Source organism: Ambystoma mexicanum, chromosome 4p (genome assembly GCF_040938575.1).
Source record: "Ambystoma mexicanum isolate Mex_15411 chromosome 4p, UKY_AmexF1_1, whole genome shotgun sequence".
Lineage (NCBI taxonomy): Eukaryota > Metazoa > Chordata > Amphibia > Caudata > Ambystomatidae > Ambystoma > Ambystoma mexicanum.
Window position 1 is genome coordinate 137806958 of NC_090927.1, and position 22086 is coordinate 137829043.

At 47.4% G+C, this 22086-nt stretch overlaps 1 protein-coding gene across 1 annotated transcript in view; it reads right to left on the reverse strand.

Annotated features, from left to right (window-relative positions):
• Positions 1-22086, reverse strand: part of LOC138452791 (adhesion G-protein coupled receptor F3-like) — a 110574-nt gene that overhangs the window by 62845 nt on the left and 25643 nt on the right. Inside the window, exons 2-3 of the mRNA XM_069605134.1 lie at positions 14604-14822; positions 5823-6032 (exon numbers count right to left, since the gene is read on the reverse strand). Coding sequence (XP_069461235.1) covers positions 5823-6032; positions 14604-14822 — 429 coding nt within the window. The remainder of the gene's footprint in view (positions 1-5822; positions 6033-14603; positions 14823-22086) is intronic.

The following is a 22086-nucleotide window of genomic DNA, read 5'->3' on the forward strand; positions in this document are numbered from 1 at the left end:
AAGAGGGAGAGGAAGATGAGATAGAGGACAGGATGTCCTGTGTTTTAGCCAGAGCCATACAGAGGGCATGGGAGGGAACATGAGAGGTAGAGACTGCAACAGGATTGACCAGTTCTTTGCAGATTTTAAAGAGTTTGGCCGTGTTGTTAGTGGCCGCAGAAACCGGGATTTGAATGTATGCTCTCTTCTTGATGAGTGTTATTGCTTCGACTGGCATTTTGGTGCAACCAGTCTATGTAGGTCTAAATGCGACCTGGCATGATTTACTGTAATGTTAGTACGTGTCTACACTGGTCTACACTGTGCAGCCAGTGGGACATGTTTTTAATGTGGCATGGCATTTTTAATAGCAAAGCATTAATGTTCCTGTGCATTGTTGGTGACTTGCTTGTATTGGATTGGTGTTACCCTCCAAAACAATTGCAACCACTCTGGCTTTTTAGCCAATTTTTCTCAGCAAGTGTGGTGTATATTGAATTAAAACACATACTGGGCCTCATTACAAGAGTGCCGGTCCGGTAACAACAGTGCCGGTAAGCCTACCGACACCGTTGTTACCGGACCGGCAATCTACGGATCTGCCTGCCGGAGTTGCTGTGCCCGGCAGGTCTGACCCTGCTGGGAACAGCGGCCATGGTAAGCAGAATGTAACGGAGGCACTGGCACCGTTATTAACAGTGCCAGTGCTTCCATATTCCCTATTCCCATAGAGTCTTATGTAATTATGGGAATGGGGATTTACAGAATTACTGGTGCCTGACTTCCCAACTGCTGGTGTTGTAATACCCCGGTGTTACCGGGAAGTCAGACAGCGATAATTATTTTCGGGTCTGGCTGCAACCCGCCGGTATCACCGGCAGGGTTACCGCCAGACCCGTAATGAGGCCCATTTATATCTTTCTCCTACAGTGTGCGGCATACCCCTTCAGCAGCACGTTCATGCGTATTGTGCAAGCATGATCATCTAAGCCCGCCCAGAGTGTGGCACGACCCGTGATTTGTTGCCGAGTTGGGGGGATCCTCAACATGGCTTGCAGGGGGGCCCCCACATTTTGCGTTACGCCACTACAAGACACACTGTCTGCCCAACTGTGACTGTGAGTGGTTAGTTGATACGGTTTGGTAAGCCCCATGGTCATGGTAAGAGTGGGCATTAACAACAGCTGAATACGTGTGGCCATTAGTGAGGCTAATTCAGTAGAGGATTAACAAGAGCAGAGTCAACAGACTGCATGCATGAACAAGTACTGGCTGTACAGTTTACATTGGAAATAGCTGAGTCATTTCAGGTATTAACAAGAGCAAGGCCAGTATAAGCATGACCAGGTACTGACTGTAAAGTGGACATTAGCAAGAGCTGAGTTATTGTGGGCATTTGCAAGAGCTGAGTGATTGTGGGCATTAACAAGAGCTGAGTCACTGGGCATTATCCAGAGCATTGTCAGGGCAAGCATGAACATGAGCTAGCTCTAAAATGGAAATTAGCAAGAGCCGAGGCAGTGTGGGCCTTAACAAGAGCTGAGTCATTGCAGGCATTAACAAGAGCTGAGTGATTGCGGACATTTACAAGAGCGTACACACTCTGGGCATTAACAAGAGCAGAGTCACTCTAAGTATGAACATGATCTAGCTCTAAAGTGGACATTAGCAAGAGCTGAGTCAGTGTGGGCTTTAACAAGCGCTGAGTCATTGCAGGCATTAACAAGAGCTGAGTGATTGCGGACATTAACAATAGCTGACACACTGTGGGCATTAACAAGAGCATTGTCAGGGCAACCATGAACATGAGTTAGCTCTAGAGTGTGCATTAGCAGGAGTCAAGTCAGTGTGGGCATTTGCAAGAGCTGAGAGATCGTGGGCATTAGAGTTGAGACACTGTGAGCATTAACAAGACAAGGGCCAGCATGCACATTGGGAAGACCTGGCTCAGCGTGGTCATTAACAACAGCTGAGTTAGTGTTGCAATAATCAAACAAGACTTAGTGTTGCCATGGACACTGAGCTGAATCACTGTCTGCACTGGGAAGGTTGAGTCAATGTGGGTGCAATCAGTTCTGTGAATTACTTGATTTCTCCCATAGTTATTATTAGGGTTCTGTTGCTATTATCAAATGGGAACCTACATTTCATGTTCCTTCACAATCATCAATCCCTCACTCAGTTTCTATCAAATGGGAACCTACATTTCAGGTTCCTTCACAATCATGAAATCTACACTCAGTTTCGCAGACCAAGTGATGCCCATTTAAGAGCATCTGATAAGCGTATTATTTGCCTAATATAAATACACCAAAAGAGCCTTCAGGCTTTTTCTAAAACTATCTGCCTGTGTGAAATCCTGCTCATTTTGGCCAAATGGGACTACGAACAAGACTCCATGGAGCTCATGTTCAACAGGGAAGTAACATTAATGGAAGGTGAATTATTGCTTTTATGTCTCCCATTAACGCCACGCCCCATATTCAATCATTTGTATGGCGGAAAGGAGGGGGCGGAACCAGGGGAGTTGCTAGGTCTGGAAAAGACCCGGGGCTAAGCTGATGTCGGAACTGTTGGGACTGGGGGCTAGCTAGTCTTTTGGCTGTAGCTCCTGAGATTCTATCCGGGGCTACACCAAAAGATCAGGGGCTATAGCCCCCTTAGCCCCCCCCTAGCAACGCCCCTGGGCGGAACTCAACTTCTATTTCTGTCAACTTCCTTCCTCTCCGCCACAAAAATGCTCCAGCATTTGTGGTGGCATGGTTGGTGCAAATTCTAGCGATCATTATGCAGTCTGCCAGCATAAAGCAGGCGGGCCCCTTAAGGAGCCATTGTAAATGCTGCCCGACATGTTGATTGCTAACACAGCCTACCATGTGTGTATGGTAAGCAGCGTTCACAATTACAAATGAATGCTTACTGGCATGCGGACATGCCAGGAAGCATTTAGTTACTTTGCACAGCAGAGTACAAAAGTGCAGGGCAAAAGGCGACGTACATATGTGTTATCAGCCTTTTGTCCTGCACATTTGCACTCTGCCGTGCAAATGTTGAAAATTTGGTGGCAGAGACTTAGCTACGCATGACTGCAAATGTACCAGGTTTCCACCATCAAATTACAAATAGGAGCACGATTAGCTCATATGAGATTTGGTTCTGGATCAGATAAACAATTTTGTTCACTGCTACATTTTTGTGTGCCTGGCAAAAAGAACTTGCTTGCAGATTGACTGTCAAAGTTGCCTGTTGGGCCCTCTGCGGTAGATGAAGAGGCACATGGGGAGGATGTAGTAATGGCTAGTAATGGGCAGGTGGATATTGGTGAGGCGGAGTGGAGTCTGACAGAGCGTGCCGATGAGCTGTTGAAATATGTGGTGTAATGGCAAGTAGTAGGGTGGGCTGAGAAGAATATTATGGAGAAAAGGTTTGAACATTTCTTTGAAGTTAAGGATGAGTTGCCCGTGATAGGAAGAAGCTCAGGAGGGGCAACAAGATTATTCCTCCAGAGGATATGAGAATCAAATTGGTAGATTTGGTGCACCAGGGAGATCTAGGGGCTAATGGCAACAAAATGAGATTACGTCAAAGCTACTGTTGACCCATTATGGACAAGTGTGTGGAGCGAAATATTACAGATTGTCGTGCATGTTTGGCTAGGAACAAGAGCAAGGGTGTGCAGCAGATTCCATTGTTGCTAGTAACTGTCCCCAATCAACCCTGGCAAAAGGTGGCTATGGATGTGATGGGGCCCATTCAAGGTTTGGGAAATGGTATCAGATTTGTTTTCGTGTTGGTGGACTATCACACTAAATGGGTGAAGTGGAGGGCTGCTAAAGGTGCCCCCACTGGGTAGTTGATCCGTTTTGTTGAGGACGTGTTTTATCGGGAGGGAGTCCCGGCAGAGATTGTTACTGATAATGGGGTTCAGTTTGCTTCAGAGAATATGAGGAGGTTCTTGAATGAAGACTCCATCAAGCATTTGTACATTGCTTCATACCATCCCAAGACCAATGGCCTGGTGGAGCGCATGAACAGGTTTGTGAAAGGAGGGATTCAGTTAGCCTTGCTGTCTGGTCTGCCATAGCAGCTGGTGCTGAGACAAATGATGTGGGGTTACTGCACCAACCTGCACTCTGTACCAAAGGTGTCCCCATTCGTATCCTGGAAGGGGAGAGAGCCTGGTACTCAGCTGTGCCCCAGGTGGCTGGGGATGGAAGGAGCAGTGTCAGTAGATCATGAGGCTGATATGAGAGTCATACAGGAAGGTCAGAGACGCTATAAGGAGGTTTTTGATGACACCAATAGAGTAAAGTTGCGGGACTGGGCCATTGGTGATCTGGTGCTGGTCAGGAAACACAGGATCGGTCTCAAGTGTCTTGAGAATAAATATTTGCAGCTGAAAAACATGACTGCTGTGAGGAATGGAGTGGGTGTGGTAGAGGGAGGTGAGGTTTGGTTGTAAGGGAGGTTGGTACCGTTTAAGGGTGTGGTGAGCACAGGGGTGAAAGATGTCAGAGCAGAGAATGGGTTTGTGGTGGCTGAGCCAAATGCTACCGATTACAGCATGTCTAAGCGTTCCGGCACTACAAAGCCTGGTGGCACTGTGGGCTGAGGAAATTCAAGGCTGAGAAGGATCCCTGCTCCCCTCAAGGGCTATGTTGGTTTTGAACCATGAAATGTCATTTTAGTGATCATTCAGTTTAGTTGTGTGTTGTACATTGTTCTGTTTTTCCAATATTTCTTTCCCTCCCTCCGCTCCTCCTTCATTTTCCTCATTCTTGCTCTTATTTCTTTGCCTTTGTTGAATAAGAGGGGGGAGGGGGAAATGTGTTATGTTCTGACTCTGAGCCGGGTTCGGAGTAGAATGTACGGCTCGAGAGTCAAGAAGGGTATCCAGTGATTTTAACAAATAAAAAACAGAGAATAACTTTAATAAAGAAAAAATAATAATGAAAAAATATCAAATTTCTGTTTAAAAATTATATTGGAGTGGGGTGAGGGGTTAAAACGGATGGGGAGGGTGTTGGGATGGGTTTAAAAGTATACGGAAATGGGGGCTTGGCGACGGGGACCCCCCAAAATAAATAGAAAAAATAAAAAGAGGATATTTTTTCATTATAAAGGTTTCGTTATTAAAGCATTCTCTGTAATTGAATTCGCTGTAATCACATGTAACCGTCAGAAGCAGTTGAACTGGTTGAGGGAAGGCTCCATTTCTGGGAGCAGCTTTCCTTGCCTCCACAGACCTACAAAAAAAGGTCTTCCCAAAGACGAGTGCGTGTCTGCCTCATACCTGAATACCTTCCTTATTCCTGACTGCTGGGCATCTTAGCCAATCAAAACCATTTGCCTGAAAGAGAGCTCAGATCTGGTAGGGCAAGAATGATGTCACCTGTAAGTAAGAATATGTTTGATATAAAAGAATACACCAGTCACGCTGATACCAACACCCATCCTTTCTTCTAGGGCATGAATTCTTGTGGTTGGAAACACCTCTCCCCCATATAACATTTCATTTGTGTAGTGCCCATCAACACACTCTGGCAGCTTCACAAAGTCACAAAGATGAACCAAAGGCAGAGGTGTCAGATTTTTTTAGGGTATTTATAGGAAATGTGGGTGACCCTTCTAGTAATGGTTCTGTGCCCAAGTGGCCATTAGATTTCATTCTGATACTAGGGTTTAAAGGGCCACACCCTTACTGGTTTCCAGTTTTAGGAAAAGGGTCTGATGCATTTCTAGAGGCAGAGGTTTGTCCGCCCCGTGGTCCAATCAGATTATCCCACTAGACGATTGATGCACTCGACGGGATTGGCAAAAGAAATTGATGACCTAAGACAAACCTGAAGGCGAGGAACCCGGCTTCCAGGAGACGCTGTAGCGACTCCCGCCATCCCTGGCACAGCACTGCAGAGTTACCCCAGAGAAAGATGCACACTGGACAGAGGTGTGAACCGGGGTCCTGATGATGTCCCCTGGAAGCAGAGGCAGGCGCACCACTTGACTGACCTCCCACTGGAAATCCTTATTGGCTGCAACACAGATGTATTTCCCTTCACAGAAAGAAATAGGTACAATTAGCAATGTTTCATCTAACCGGTGAACTGTGCTTCACTTACGATCTTGTATGAGCTGGCACAACACGCAGACTGCACAGTCTCAATCAACCCGGCCTTTAAAGGGACTGGCCTTGTCTTAACAAGTGTTCTATATTTTAAATAACTGGCTAGAACCCTGTGATGGAATTATTGGACCAGAATACACATTACCCATTTTATAAGTTTAGGGTTGGTCTCATATCTCCTTGGTGTCATGGATGTCAACTGGTGCAATACCTGTTGGTATGGACAGTGGTGCATGGTAAATGTACAGGAGTACACATCGCCTTACTGGTAAGTCATTATTCCCTCCTTTTGATGGTTCTGGTATTATGATTTGCTGTAAGGTGACAGGTGAACATTCTGTTTGTGTTTCTGATGTGTTTGGGTGGCACTGCTGTCAACTTAATAGAAAGAGTGCCAGATGTCCGAGGCTTGACTAAACTGTGTTTCTTTTCCTCTACTTTTTTTGGTTTGAACTGTAGGGTTGTTTTGTGGTAAGTACCTTAATGATTGCTATCGCTTGCAATGGTGTATCCTGTATTGCTGTCCTGCTGTCATGGCCGGAGATGTATTGAGGTATTTGAAGCTGCCCTTGGAATATGGCAGGCAACATCTTTTGCCTTTGATAAGGTTTGCTTTTACACATTGCCCGTGATTTGTTCTAGAGTAAGGCTTTGTGATGAGGCTGCCTGGGAACATATGTGGACACTGGGTGAAATCCACAATTCAAGTCAATGATATGGAGGGGTAACAACAATAGAAGTACAATTAATACACATACACAAAGCATGGCAGTAGGGATTGTATTTCTCATGAGCGTGAGGTCTACTTTACACAGCTCAAGGTTTAGTTTTGTGTGGAATGAAAAATATGTTTTTCTCCAACTGAAAAAGAGGTATTGAAAGCATAAAGCAGAATGTTGCTTCCTCTGCCTTGGTAGTGTAACACAATGGAATGTATACTTAATGTAGGTTTTTCAGTGGCTGGGTTTTCAGTGAAAGCATTTATTTTACTTTTGAAATTGCTATTTTGTTTTAAAAAATTCCCTCGCCGTAGTGGTGGGTTTTTACAGCTGTTTCGTGAAGCAGAGTTATTTTTTTTTATAGTTCCCAGTTTGTGTGCATTTTGCATGAAGGTTACCTGCTTATTCAACAAAGGAGATAGATCAAACAGGTTCACATCTCTTCACTGTTATGTTATGGGGCATTCATACAGCGCCTTTCACCATACCACGAACACATTGTCAATATATCTTAACCATTTGGTTAATTTGTCTTTATAGGGATTGAGGTCAGAGTCCACAACTGTCTACTCAAACATGTCAACACACAAGTTCGCTAGATTAGGGGCCAACGCTGCTCCCATGGCTGTACCTTCGATCTGGAGGTAAATTGGAAACAGTTATTTGTCAAGGCCAGCTCTGCGCACCACGGTATCCAGTTAATATGTCTAAAACTTTTTTTGGAATGCCATTTCGTCGAAAAACAATGTGGCAAATTTATTTTTCAAATGTCTGTTTTTTGTTATTTTTTTTTGTTTTGCTAGTAAAAAAAGTGTAAATAAAAAAAACGGGAGTTGGGAGGGGGGGGCCCGCCATTAAAAAAAATAAAATTAGACTTTTTTTGTAGCATTTTGTCAAAGGGCCTCATTATACGGATGGCGGTAAGGATTTACCAGTACCGGTAAAATCCCGGTACCGGTAAATCCTTACAGCCTTACTACGAGGTCCCTTTGCGGGTTGGGGGATTTAACGCCTGCTTTTTGCAGGCGTTAAAAACCAACCCGCAAAGGGACCCAGGAAACTAATTACAGTACCACAAATTGCGGTACCGTAATAAGCGCCTTCCCCATTCAGCGCCTTCCCCATTCCCATTATGCCCTATGGGGCAAAAATGGGAATGGGGAAGGGCAATGGTGGAAGGGGGAATTACCGCCCCACCAACCTTGGAATGGGGCGGTAATTCCCCTTTCTGCCAAGGCGGTGCCGGTATTTTACCGGCATGAACCATGGCGCTAATAGCGCCATGGTTCTCCGCCATCCGTGTAATGAGACCCAAAGACAAAATGGCATTCGAAAAAAAGACATTCGAAATACTCACTATAAACCGCTCACCACAGAATAGAAGAATTGCAAACTGGATGGTCATCATCTCTTTTGAGTAGGGCTTACAATTTAGGACCCCACATGAGTACGTTCTTGGGAGAGCTAGTCACTCAAGTAAGTTTTAAACAGATACAGTTCTTTGTCAATGATACATTGAGGAAATCTGCCTTTGCAACTGGGTATACTTATATCATTTCTGCAGCTCCAAGCTATTGGGAGTTTCAAACAAGAAGTATCCATTGTAATTGACCCATGACACTGTGAGCTGGGGGAGATCAGTCCATTTACCTCACCAAAATACAAGAATCCCCAACCAGTGAGTGAGGTAAGAGGGGAGAGAGATGCCATTAGACATTTAGATATTTGGAAGACTGCTTAAACTAGAACTGTTTAAACGACAACTTTGTAAGTGATGGTGTTTTTGCCTCATAGGTGAGGGGAATGAGGATAAGCTGATACTCATCTGTACAGGAGAAAAAGCTAGAGCAACACAAACGTTGCATCCCTGTCAGGATCCTCAGGAAGATAAGCAAGATAGAACAGTGGAATTCATCTCAAGCCACTCAAAGATACACATTATTCTGCCCCTGATGAATGTCCGGCAGAGTCGAGTCACAGAGGACAGAAACGTCTATAAGGTGGGCTAAGACAAACATAGCGTGATAAACGAGTCTAGATGACCAACACACGGAGTAATCAGGTCACATCGACTTGAAAATCACTGTGTAAAGGACAAAATTGTGAATCATTTTTGTAGTAATAGTTGTGTAAAATTGATGTATGTTTTTTAACATTTTCTATATTGAAGTGTAGTGTGGTAATATTGTATTTATTAATTGTATAATAAAATAGAGTTTTTAATGTTGTAAATGTTTGACAACATTGAGGAGGGCTCTTATTTGTTACAATGCTCATCCGAGAGTCAGATGAGGATGTTAGTAGTAATATTTATTTATGGACCTTTTTTGGGTTTATCTAATACACACATTCCCACTAAGTAGGAAGGTCTATTACCCCTTAGTGGGTTCAGCCAGTGTGAGAATTATGAATGCAAATACCAGACATTTGCTAGGGATTCACCCATGACAAAGCACTCCTTTATGATGTCACATGGTGCGTTGACTCTGAAATTAGCCATTTCAAAATAATATTCACTTTGGTTTGTGTTGGCTCTTAAACGAAAGGTAAACGCCAACATAAACATTCTGGCGTACTACTGTTTTCTCCATGCCCTGAGGGCAGAGTGGCCCTGGGCGAGTGTAGCCCCTCTGCCACCTATGTTGGTGTACAGGAGAGGCAGTGGCTTGGTTCTTTGTGATATTATTGCATTTTAAAGGCTGAACACAAACAAGTCTGATTTATGTTGGCCGATTTTATGTGGCCTTCAAAATGCTGAAATATGACATTCTCAACCCCTCCACCCCTCACTCCTCCCTCACCCTTTCCCTCGCTGGTGGGATGTCTAGGAAATCAGAGGCGTTACACCCCTCCACAAGCACCCTTTCATCCCCTGCCACCTTCCTTCCCAGCCCAACACAATACACTTCAGACAGTGACGCAAGCAGACATGTATCCGCTCACCCTACACTTCCCTTCCCCACCACAAACCTTCCCTCTCCTCTCCCAAACACAAACAAACACACACACACACACTCTCTAATAACAACAAATAAACACGTACCGCAGTCCCCTGACTTCCTTCGCCTGCCCTGCCTAGCAGCCCCTGCGCGCACTTGTGTGCGTCAGCGGCGGCATGACAGTTTGATTTAAAAAGGCTGCTCCGAGTGATATGATATTGTATTTATATCGCGCTCATACACAGGTGTTTCAGAGCACGACCAAGCAAAGGGAGGGGAACAAGGGAGAACAAAAAACAATGATCTTACTAGGCCCAGTGACATTAAGTACGCGCAGGTGCTTGGAAAAGGGGGGAAAGTGCATGGAAGGAGGAGAAGTGGAAAGTGCGGACAAGAGGAGAGAACCGAATACATAATAAGTGCAATAAATAAATAAATACAGGCAGTGAAAAGTGGCAGTGCAGCCAGCGAGTGGCAAATGCATGATTAGTCAGATAGGGTATATCTGATAAGTGCAGAAATCTCCCAGTGATCTTCATTACAATTTAAAAGAGACCATTTCACTTAGTACCGGTGGCGGTGGCTCAGCAGAAGGCAAGTAACTTGCTTTTCTTGGCAAGAAAACTACAATCATTTCTATGTCAGCCCCACAGCCCCCCCCCCCCCCATCCCTCTGCTCTCTCGTAACATTTGTGCGTTCTCACCCTGCTCTAGGGAGTTCTATTGCTCATGAAGATGCCGGACATCTCAGTGTGTCAGCTGTGGAGAGGATGCTACTAGCGGGGCGCAAGGTAGGTAGGGTTACCACGTGACCGGGAAGGGAGACAAGTGTTAGGGAAAAGGTGAGTGTATGCTGGGGCAGCTACTCTGTCATCTTTTAACGAATTTGGTCTACTGTATGTGCTCTTATGTCTGGGCCCACTTGATGCTGGCCTTTCCCTAGCTCCTTGTGAACTAGACTCTCAGTGGGATGTTGGACAGTTTGACTCTCCCTGCGGTAATGAAGGAAAAGATCGAATCTAAAATGCCGAATGCGCATTTAGCGTGCTTTCAGGATAGTAGATTAGATCTTCTGCCCATAATACCGAACAGGGGAGCGGGTCTTGCGAGGTTGCAGGGGATGAACGGGCGAAATCCCAAAAGATCAAATTACAAAATACAGGCAAGTGGGCTCCGTGATTCTGCAACTCGATCTTTTGCGATACGTTTTTTTTTTAATGTACATCCCTCCCCGCTCACTTCACTGAACTTATTGCTGCAACCACCTCTATAGTTTGTCCGCCTTCTTATGACAAATCACTGGTGTCTATTCTCATACCTTGAACTCCCTTCCTGAACTCATTGAGGAGGGGGTTTATGCCCCTTTCACACCCAGTTATTATTCCAAACTCTGCCATCTGTGGTGGTTCTGATCGCCCCGTGAAAGTTTTCTAGTGCCTTCCATGGGCGACACCAGCTCGGTGCCTCATTGTGTACTGCCAAAGGGTATTTTATGCAAACCCAGTCCCCTAACTAATATTCTCGCATGAGAACTGCCTTGCCCTTATCCTACGCATCCTTATATTCACAGGCCATACCTCAGGGCCCAGGAGGAGCTCCAATGTGCCCACTGAGCACTGATTGTGTGCATGGCCAGCGGGCGCTTTCCCCAAGGTATATCCCCAGGCCATAGCTCGAAGCTATACCTCAGGCCGCTCGAAGAGCTCTAATGTGCCTACTCAGCACTGATTGTGTGCATGGCCAAAGGGCACTTTCAATCGGGCATCACCTTCACTGGTCACTTCATAGAGACCAAACGTGTCCACTATCCCTGGTCATGGCCTTGTGCCATGCCCCGGGCACCTTAAGGAGATCTTGCCCTAAGTGTCCCAGGAGTCTCCTCGCCTGCACCAAAAAAAGGAGCAGCCAACTTCGCAAAGGTCATCTGCGCTCATTCAGATGCACTTTTTCCTCCCTTTGCGCATTTGCGCAAATAAGGCCCAATGTTGCACATTTAAAAGTGCCTCCTGAATTCACATACGGGATTGTGCTTTTAAATGTGCCGAAATGAGGGTCACCTTGTGCTTGTTGGGAACAGGCACAGTGGAGGAGGGGGGCGTGAAAATCATGGCAGAGCCCTCTAAGAGACCATCTCTGTGAAACCACGTGGTTGCTCAAGGTTCCTTGCTTTATTTTCTGCTCATGGGCGAACTTGGGTATGAGCTGCTTTTAACCTTACAGTGGGGGTCATTTGCCCTAACAGTCGCTTATTAGTCTACATGCATGTCTCTTTTGTGTAACCTGACCGTGGGAAAACTAAGATGTTGTGTTCATTAGGTGCCCGAGCCCCCCTCATGCAGGCCTAGTCCTGACCTATGACCCATCCCTTAAGGAACACTCGGACTCAGGCCTGGCCGTCTCGGCTTCCATCACACACTACACACGTGCGGGACAGCCCTTTTTATTTATATTCATGCATGACAGCAGAACGTTGCTGTCCCTGTCGCGCCACGTGACCGCATCATATCAAGGATGACCCCCCTCGCTTTATATTTGCAGTTAGAACCGCAACACGTCAAAATACACCAGACTAGAAACGGGGCTCACACATGTCATCTGTGATGTCTTGTCTCTGGCATCAGAATCAGTGCATGACATCTGCCAATTTATTATTGCTTTAGGAGCCATATATGAAAACCTATATTTTGCGCTCCGACCCTTCAAATAAAGGGGCCTCAGAGAATTGCTAAGGTTTTCATGTCAGAAGTCTAGCCATAAGCACATGTAACAGACATGTCAGTGCGTTTTTTGGGAGGTTATTCGTGATCTTCCACTACAATACCCACAGTATCCCACTGGGCAGGTCCACAGACATCCCCAGAGCACATCAAACATGCCCAATGCAAGCTGGGCCTCGCCTGTTGCCACGTGCACTCGTCACTGTACCCAGGGCATGGCCTTTTGGATCATACATGTTATCCAAAGCTCCAAATGGACGTGGCCTGCTGTTATGTCCCTTTGACATAGTGTGTGTCTAAGTGACCCAAAGCACACACAATATACATGGTTATATGTGATTTCCTCAAATGAAAAAATCAACTAATTCGTTATTTATGTTTTTGTTGTTTTTTCATTTGTTAAAATGTCATTAGTTGTTTTCTATTCGATATAATCACTGCATACCATAGACACCATGTCTGGTCCTGGCCTTCGGCCATGCCTTAGGCATCTCAAAGACGTTCCAGTGCCTGGGCCATGGCCAGTGGGGACTTTCCCTAAGGTATATATAGGCTATACCTCAGGACCCTCGAAGAGCTCCAATGTGCCCAATGGGCACTGATTGTGTGCCTGGCCAGTGGGCACTTTCAATGGTGCATGACCTTCACTGGTCACTTCATAGAGACCAAACGTCTCCACTGGGCATGGCCATGAAATACTATCCGCCATGCCCCAGGCACTTTAAGGAGATCTCGCCCTCAGTGTCCCAGCAGCCTGACGTGCCCCATTCTGCCATGCCCTGGTTACCTCAAAGAGCCCCTTTGACACCGGCCATGTCCACCTGGCGTTCTGGCACAAATTAATCTACAGACCCTGGTCTGTGGACGGAGAGGCTGGGGAAGCAGGACCCCAGACCCGTAGCTGCGTCCTGGCTTGAACTCGGCTCAGGGCCTACAGACCTACGCTCGAGGCCCGCGTCTGCATTCGCCTGCTTACGATATTATAATTATTGTTAATAACTGGGGGATTCCTAGTCAAGGAAATTTACCAAAGCACCCCAAAACAAGAATCACACAATTATCTCCCATGGAAATACGCATTGTGAATCAGGCCCCATGTCTTCAAACCACAGACCCATGTTGCGACCCACCGTCCATGATCCAGGTCTGTGTTGGTCCTGCAGACCCATATTAGTCTGCATAGCACCAAGCTAGGTTTGAGCAGGGCCGTTACGGTTATGAGCCATTCCTGTGATGGGCCCGTGTATATAGCATATAGGCCGTGGATTGCAAGCTGTCCCCAGTGGGACAAAAGGATGCCTGGGAGCTGCGGACATGGCTAAATGCTGCCGTTATTGTTATTATTATTAATATGGTATTTATTGGAATCGTACCATTACTGCAACTCTACAATGTCGGTATGAAGACTGCGCCTTTGCGCACTTCAAAAAATCCCAACCCCCATTACTGCTCCCAAGCAGAGCAGGGGCTGCAGGGGTGCCCCGCTCACTCTGGTCACAGTAACGGGAGTCAGGGGTCACAAGGGGTGTCCGTCGCTTACCATTACGGTAAGCGGGGGACAAGAAAAAGAAAAAGGGACCTAGTGGCGTCAGGACTGTCTCACGTAAGTGGGAGAAACTGACGCCGCAAGGGCACAAGAGAGTCTGCGGCGCACACATAAGTGTGCCATGGTAAAGGTAAGTGGGGTTGGAGATGAGGGTTTGACGGCAAACATGATCTATCTGATCACTGCGCTGCGCAGTAATTGGCGTCGACATTTTTGTTGGCGCAGTTACGGTCAGCGCAGTGAACACATAGATTCTATTTATTTTGCGCTGACCTAGCTTAGAAAAGCAACAGAGCGTTTTACAGAGGTATACACCAATACAGATACATAACGGAGCACTTCACAGTGGTATACAACAGTACAGATGCATAACAGAGCGCTTTATAGAGGTAACAACAGAACAGATATACAACAGGGGGTAGGATAGAGGGGCACAGAGGAGGGTACAGCTGTACCGGGTGACGGGGAGGAGAGGTGTGGGCTGTGTCTAGCGCGCCAGGTGGAGTAAGGGGCGACGTGATTGCCTCGGTGTAGAGGTGCTGTTCCCATATGTCATACAATCCTTCCAAACTTCCATACCTTCCCAAATCCTAGAGCTGGAGAGCACGGTCAGCGCAGAGCCCCAGGCGGTCGTACTCAGGGATGTCTCGGCCCCGTTGTGTATTTCCTTGGTCAGGTTCCAAGCTCGGCTGACCAGGTACCACTTGATGCTGGTCATTGCCTGACTTGTCTGGAAGACCAGGGTCATATTGCTGCCCACGTGAGTGTGGTTAGTCATTATGCGCAGGCTTCCCGGATCTAAAACAGAAAGGACACAACGATATTGTACAACACTCGGCTCAAATGCGGAACCAATACACACACCGCCTGCTTCTTTGTGCTCACATTGTATATCTTCTTTTTCAGACTGAATGGCTTGAGTACAATCAGTCCCAGATTACAAACTCAGAAGCCTCTCTTTTCTGCCACACTGTCCTCTTTAATTCTTTCATCCTATATGTTTTGTTAATTGTAAATATGTGAAATCTTTTCAACACTCCCGCTATTTGTAAAGTCCACTGTTAACATTCAGGGCTTGTTAACCATAAGACATGACAATGCATTACTTACCGTAAAAGCATTTCTGATGGTTGTATCTGCTTAGATTCACATGCTGTGCATAGGTCCGACATCCAGTGGTCACTGCGGAGTATTGCATTTTGTTTTTCGTAGTCGAAAAGGGACGTCGACAATGCGTGTCTGAAATACTATCCCTATAGTGACGTGCGTTGTACCCACAATCCCTCACGCGTCGAGGTCCCTCTGTTTGTATTTTTCTGCCAGGAGGGAGCCTTCTAGATGTGAGTGAGTACAGAAAAGAGAGATATAAAAGGAAGTCTATGTTCCTTCCATCCGAGCGGGGAGGAAGGGTGGGCGCATGTGAATCTAAGCAGATACAACCATCAGAAATGCTTTTACGGTAAGTAATGCATTGTCTTCTGATGTTTGTTAATCTGCTTAGAATCACATGCTGTGCATAGACTAGCGAGCAGTACCCGGAGTTGGCGGTGGGTTATGAGAAGGAACAGTAGAGAAAAGATTTCTTAATACTGCCTGTCCCACCTGGGAGTCAGATCTAGAGTGTGCATCTAGACAGTAGTGTTTTGTAAAGGTGTGCACAGAACTCCAGGTAGCCGCTTTGCAGATGGACTCAAGGGGAACATTTGCAATGAATGCCATGGACGCCCCCGTGCCTCGAGTAGAGTGTGCTCTTGGCTTAAAGGGCAGTTCTCTCTTAGCAAGAGTATAGCAGGGAGTGATGCATTGAACAATCCATCTAGAAATAGTGTACTTTGAAACTGCATCCCCTTCTCTTCCTGCTGCCACCGAGACGAAGAACTGATTAGTCTTCCTCAGTGGTCTGGTTCTTTCCATGTAGAACATGACCGCTCTGCGCACATCTAGTGTGTGCAGAGTTTTCTCTCCCAAGTTGGAAGGATTTTGAAAGAACGTTGGCAGTTCTATAGACTGGTTTACGTGGAATTTCGAGATGAATTTCGGAGCAAACCTTGGGTGCGTGCGTAGAACCACCTTATCTCTGTGAACTGTAACGAAGGGGTCTAGAACAGAAAGAGCCTGTAGTTCACTTACTCTCCTGATGGAGGTGATAGCTATTAAAAAAGCAGTCTTAAGAGTGAGGTCTTTAAGAGATGCTTTGTGCATGGGTTCGAAAGGTGAGCCCATGAACCTGGTAAGTACCACGTTAAGGTCCCATCCGGGAGCTGGGTCAGATATCGGGGGGTGTATTCTCTTTATTCCCTCCATGAAGGCCTTTATAACAGGGATCTTCCACCACAACACCTTGAGTTGGGAAGTGGTGTATGCAGAAAGTGCCGCTAGGTGGACTTTAATGGAATTGAACACTAGACCTGAATCCAATAAGTGGGTCAGGTATAGAACAATATGTGTGGGAGAGCAGTCAATCGGGTTGATGCTTTTTCCTCTGCACCAGATGACAAATCTCTTCCACTTGCTAGAATAGCAGTGGCGAGTGTTAGGTTTTCTGGCTTCCCTGAGGATGTCCATGCATCTCTGCGGGAGCTGTAGATGTCCGAATTCTATGATCTCAGGAGCCAAGCTGCTAAGTTCATGTTCTGGGGGCATGGATGCAGAGTCCTGCCCTTGTCTTGTGACAGCATGTTGTACGGGCAGGGGAGTTTCACTGGGGGAGATAGAGACATCTCCATCAAGTGAGCGAACCATGGCTGTCGGGCCCACATTGGGGCCACCAGTATCATGGTCACTTGTTCCTGGTGCATCTTGTGCACCACCTTGTTGAGAAGGGGAGTCGGGGGAAAAGCGTAAACAAATTTCCCTGACCATTGCATCGACAGACCGTTCCCCTTGGATTGGTTCTGGGGGTACCTGGAGGCGTAACTTAGGAATTGTGAGTTCTCCAGGGTTGCGAATAGGTCTATTTCTGGGAATCCCCATTGTGTGAAGACGTCGAAGACGATGTCTTCGTGCAGTCGCCATTCGTACTCCTCGGGCAGGGGGAAATCTCTGCTGAGTTTGTCTGCCAGCAGATTGAGTTCCCCTGGTACATGTTGTGACAGTAGGAACATGTTTTGTTTGAGAGCCCACTTCCATATATTTTGGGCCAGTTTGGACAGTCCTGGAGAGTGGGTGCCCCCCTGCTTGTTGATGTAGTACATGGCTGTGGTGCTGTCTGTAAGGACCAACACAGTCTTGCCTTGTAGGTGTTCCTGGAAGGCTTTTAGCGCCTTGAACACAGCTAGTAGCTCCAGTAGATTTATGTGTTTGGATGCTACGTTCGGAGTCCACACTCCGTGAGCAGTCTGATGGGATAGGTGAGCCCCCCATCCTGTGAGGGATGCGTCTGTGGTCAGAGTGGCTTCCGCCACGGGTGTGGCAAAGGGTTTCCCTCTTTCCAGGTTTTCCTTTGTCCACCACCGTAGCGAGAGAACCAAGGCCTGCGAGACCACCACTAGATCGTCCCATAGTCCGCTGGCCTGACACCACTGGCTGTTGAGCCACTCTTGCATAGGGCGCATGCGCAGGCGCGCGTGAGGTACCAAATAAATACACAACGCCATCATGCCTAGCAAGCGCATTGCTTTGCGTACCGTCACCTCTCGACCGGTCACATATTGAGGGATCTGAAACAGCATGTTTTGGACCCTCTCGTTGGAGGGGAAGACAAGGCCGTCCTTTGTTTGAATTAGAGCCCCTAGGAATTGTTTGATTTGGCTGGGGTCTAGGCTGGACTTCTTTTCGTTAATGGAGAAGCCCAACTGGAACAAAAGGTCTACAGTCTTTTGGGTATTGGAGAAGCATGTTTCGTAAGAATCCCCTGTTATGAGCCAGTCGTCGAGGTAAGGGTAAACTGGGATGGACAACCTGCGCAGATGGGCCGCTGCCACTGCCAGTACCTTCGTGAATACCCTTGGTGCTGATGCTATGCCGAAGGAAAGCACTCTGAACTGGTAGTGGTTGTCCTCTATCATGAACCTGAGGTATCTTCTGTGCGCTGGCAACATTAAAATATGAAAGTATGCATCTTTCATGTCCAATGTTGTCATGTAATCTCCCTGTGATAGCAGTGGGATCACTTCCTGTAAGGTCACCATACGAAACTTCTGGGGTTTGATAAACTTGTTCGCTGGGCGCAGATCTAATACAGGGCGCATGGTTAGATCCTTTTTGGGTACAAGGAAGTACACTGAATAAATACCTTCCGTTACCTGAGATAGAGGCACGACCTCTATGGCTCCTTTTTCCAGCAGTTGTTGTACTTCTTGGAGAAGGATGGCAAGGTGTTCCGGTGTCATGCGTCGTCCCCTCGGGGGTCTGTATGTTGGGGAACTGTTGAATTCGATGCAGTATCCGTGGGCTACGGTGGAAAGTACCCAGCGGTCTGACATTATTCCCTCCTATGCTGGAAGAAAGGATGTTATCCGGCCCCCGACCGGTGTTGCATGGGAGGGGACGCGAATCTTCGCGTCACTTGGTGTTGTTGGGGGCTTGGGAGCCTCTGGGGGTGGACCACCGACCTCTCCCTTTGCTCCGGCGCTGGCCTCTTTGGCTGTACTGCCCACTATTGGTCTGGTAATTGGTGGCAGGGTACTGTTGCTGCTGATTCTGCTGTTGGCGTTGGCCACGAAAAAAGCGTTTGTTGCCATAGCCGCGTCTGGTAGTGGGCTTAAAGATCTGGTCAAGAGTTTTGATAGTATCGAACTCTTTTTTAGCCATCTCCAGAGCCTCATCCACCGCTTTCCCGAAGAGGTTTGAGTCTTCAACAGGTTTATTTATTAAAGACGCCTGTGTCTCCGGTTTGAACCCTGAGTTGCGCAGCCATACATGGCGTTTTAGGAGTATTCCCTGAACCAGGGAACGTCCTGCTGTCTCTGCAGCATCCAGAGAGTTCTTTACAATACTCTGGTTGACCTGGGTTCCTTCGCCAATAGTTGATAGCAGGCGTGTACGTAGTGGTTCCGGCGCTTCTTCGGCGTCTTTACGCAGTTTGGCCCACTGCGCGTCCGCGTAGCTAGCTAGCAAAGAATTGTTGTTCGCAATTCTTGCCGAAAAGGCAGCCGAGGATGTGACTCTCTTTGCAAGGGCATATAACCTCTTGCCTTCCTTGTCAGGTGGTGCCTCGCTGGTGGACAGCGGCACCCCTGCCCTCTTCCTTGTATTAGTTAGTACAAGGGAATCCGGAATGGAATGTCCCCTGATGTACAGCGGGTCTGAGGGTGAAGGAGTGAAACGTTTTTCAATTCTTGGATTAACTCCTCTGATTAGTGCGGGTGTGGATAGCGAAGGGATGATTCTTCTCTTCACTGAAGCGAGGAGGGGAATGGTCTGGTTGACCGGGGGTTTCTCCTTAATTACTCTTTCCACAAAGTCTATTTCAGGAGAGATCTCCCCAGTGTCCAGTTCGAAATGTGCTGCTGCTCTGCGCAACAGGGCATTCAATGTGGGCTGAACGTCAATGGGAGACGTGTTTCTAACAGGTGAATTGTCAGGAGGATTTAGGTTCAGGACATCAGTGGCCGAATATACTGATGGGGATTGCCAGGGATGAGAAGGTCCTTCTTCTGGATTTTCTCCGAAGCCTTCTCCTACCATGTCTGGGCTGTCTTCCAGACCTTCCTCCTGGTTCGGTCCCTGTTCATCGTCCATAAATTCATCCTCCTCCTCCAAGTATTGTTCCTCACCAGTGAGGTCATACACATTATGGAAATCTGAGGCTGTGTCCTGCTGGGGATTGAATAGTCTCGGATATTTGGCCCTGGGGTCCTCCTGAGGCCCCTCTCTTGTTCTCTTGGGAGTAGAAGGGTTCTGGGTCTTCATAAACCTCTCCATTCTCTCCATGCAGAGATGGAGCCTTTCCATGGTTTCATGGGGTACCCCTGAGCGGTCTAGCGGGGGAAAATTAGTGTCATCTAGCTGAAAACGGCTCGACCTCTCCCACAACGTCGAGGAAAGTGTCCCGTCGCCTTCCGAAAAGCCTTCCGGTGTGCTGGGGGTCCCCCCGACTGAAGGGGGTAGTCCCTGTCTTTCTTCGGGCTTTTTCTGCGTGTCTTTCGACCTTTGCGTAGCGCTCGACGTGTCTTTCGGCGTACGCTTCTGGGCGTCGGCTACAACGATCCTCGCCAAGCTCTCTGTGACTCGTTTGTCAGCGGAGGGCTGTGGTTTCGACGTTACGGGTGTCGATCGTTCTACGGCGGCGTGCGCTCTCTGCTGGTGCGCGCCGGCCGATGGTTGGGGGGCGGCGCCCTTATTTGCCGAAAGCCCAGTCGCTGGTCGCGGCTGCGAGAGGGGCTTCGAACCTGAACGGTCCGAGGAGGCCGCCGGTGGAACCTGCGTCTCCTTGGGCGCTGATGCTTTCTTCGTCTTCGACGAAGAAGAGCCATGGGTTGTGTGCTTATGTGTGGTATCGTGTGCGTCAGTGTCGCCGGAGTGTTCATCCCCATAAGCAGGGCGTGAGCCGAGCCCGTCGGGGCCGGGGACAGACGACGAAGAGCGCAGGCGCTCTTTAGAGGGGTGTACGACTTCCGTAGCGGAGGTCGTGTTATCACGTTCCTCGTCACTGTCGGTGGTAGCAGCGGCGGGTGAAGAATCGGCCTTCGACATAGCGTAGGCCGCCCACCTCTTGACCCTACGGTCTTTTAGAGTCTTTGGCTTAAGAAGCCGACAAGCCGTGCAACCCTCCTCTTTGTGATCGAGGGGCAAGCAGCGGTTACACCGTGAATGCTTGTCCTTCCAAGTAAACTTGCTTGTTTGTTTGTTTGTTTATTAATTTGTATAGCGCACCTGACCCAAAGGTATATGGGCGCTTAATCTTCGAGTTACAGGCAAGGTAGGGTACAATTATACAGTGATGAAGCAGAGGTATACAAGACAGGATAGCAATTCGTGCATAGACAGTAATATAGCAATTCGTGCATAGACAGTAATATGCTGGCATGGTGCAAAATACAATCAAGCAGGAGGTATGCATTCAATCATGGTAGGTTAATTGTTGAGTAACCAGGTGATGACCTTAGTTCTGAAAGGTTGGAAGGTGGGTGTAGATTTGATATCCAGTGGAATGGTATTCCAAAGTTGTGAAGCCAGAACTGGGAAGCTGGAACCACCAGCTCTTTTGAGGGAGAATTTGGGCACAGTCAATTGTAGTGTATTAGAGGATCTAGTGGTTCTAGTGTTCTGTCTTAGTGTGAATTTGTTAGTGAGATAGGGCGGGGCAAGGCCGTTGAGTGCTTTATAGGTGAGGCAGATAGTTTTTAGATCTATTTTTTGTTGGATGGATAGCCATTTGCATGCGATTCTGGTAGCCGAAATATGTTCTCTTCTGGGAATATTCAGGGCGGCACGGAGTGCATTATTTTGTATAACTTGCAGTTTATTGATTACCGTTTTGTTGGCACCTACGTAGAGACTATTGCAGTAATCTAGTTTAGATTGTATAAGTGCTCTGGCTAGGGTGAGGCAGTTGTTAGGGGAGATCAGCGGTCTACAGGCCCTGATTAGTTTGCCTGTGTAGGCCGTGGCTGAGGCAGTCATATTAATTTGTTTGGCTAGGTTAGTGTTCGTGTCGAGGTAAAAACCAAGGGTTTTTACATTCTTGGCGATAGTGATGGTGTTGCCGTCAGTGGTAAGGCTAGTGTAGCTAGGACTAAGTTTCCGAATGGTGTTGGGTGAGCCGACAAGGAGCAGTTCAGTCTTGTCATCATTCAGGCAGAGGCCATGTGTGGCCATCCATGCCTGAATGATGGAGAAGACTTCATTGATCCAAATGGCGTCCGAATTATAGTTGCCGGTTAAGGTGAGGAGTATCTGGGTGTCGTCTGCGTAGTTGGTGTAGGTGACACCCAGATGGTCCAGCTTGTCGAATAGGGGCTTTGTAAAAATGTTATACAAAGTGGGTAATACACACGATCCTTGTGGGACACCACAAGTAATAGGAATAGGGTCGGCCGCTGCTAGGGGTGAGAAGACCCGCATGGTCCTATTGTCCAGGAAGGATTGGATCCATGAAATTGCGGAGTGGGAGAAGTGA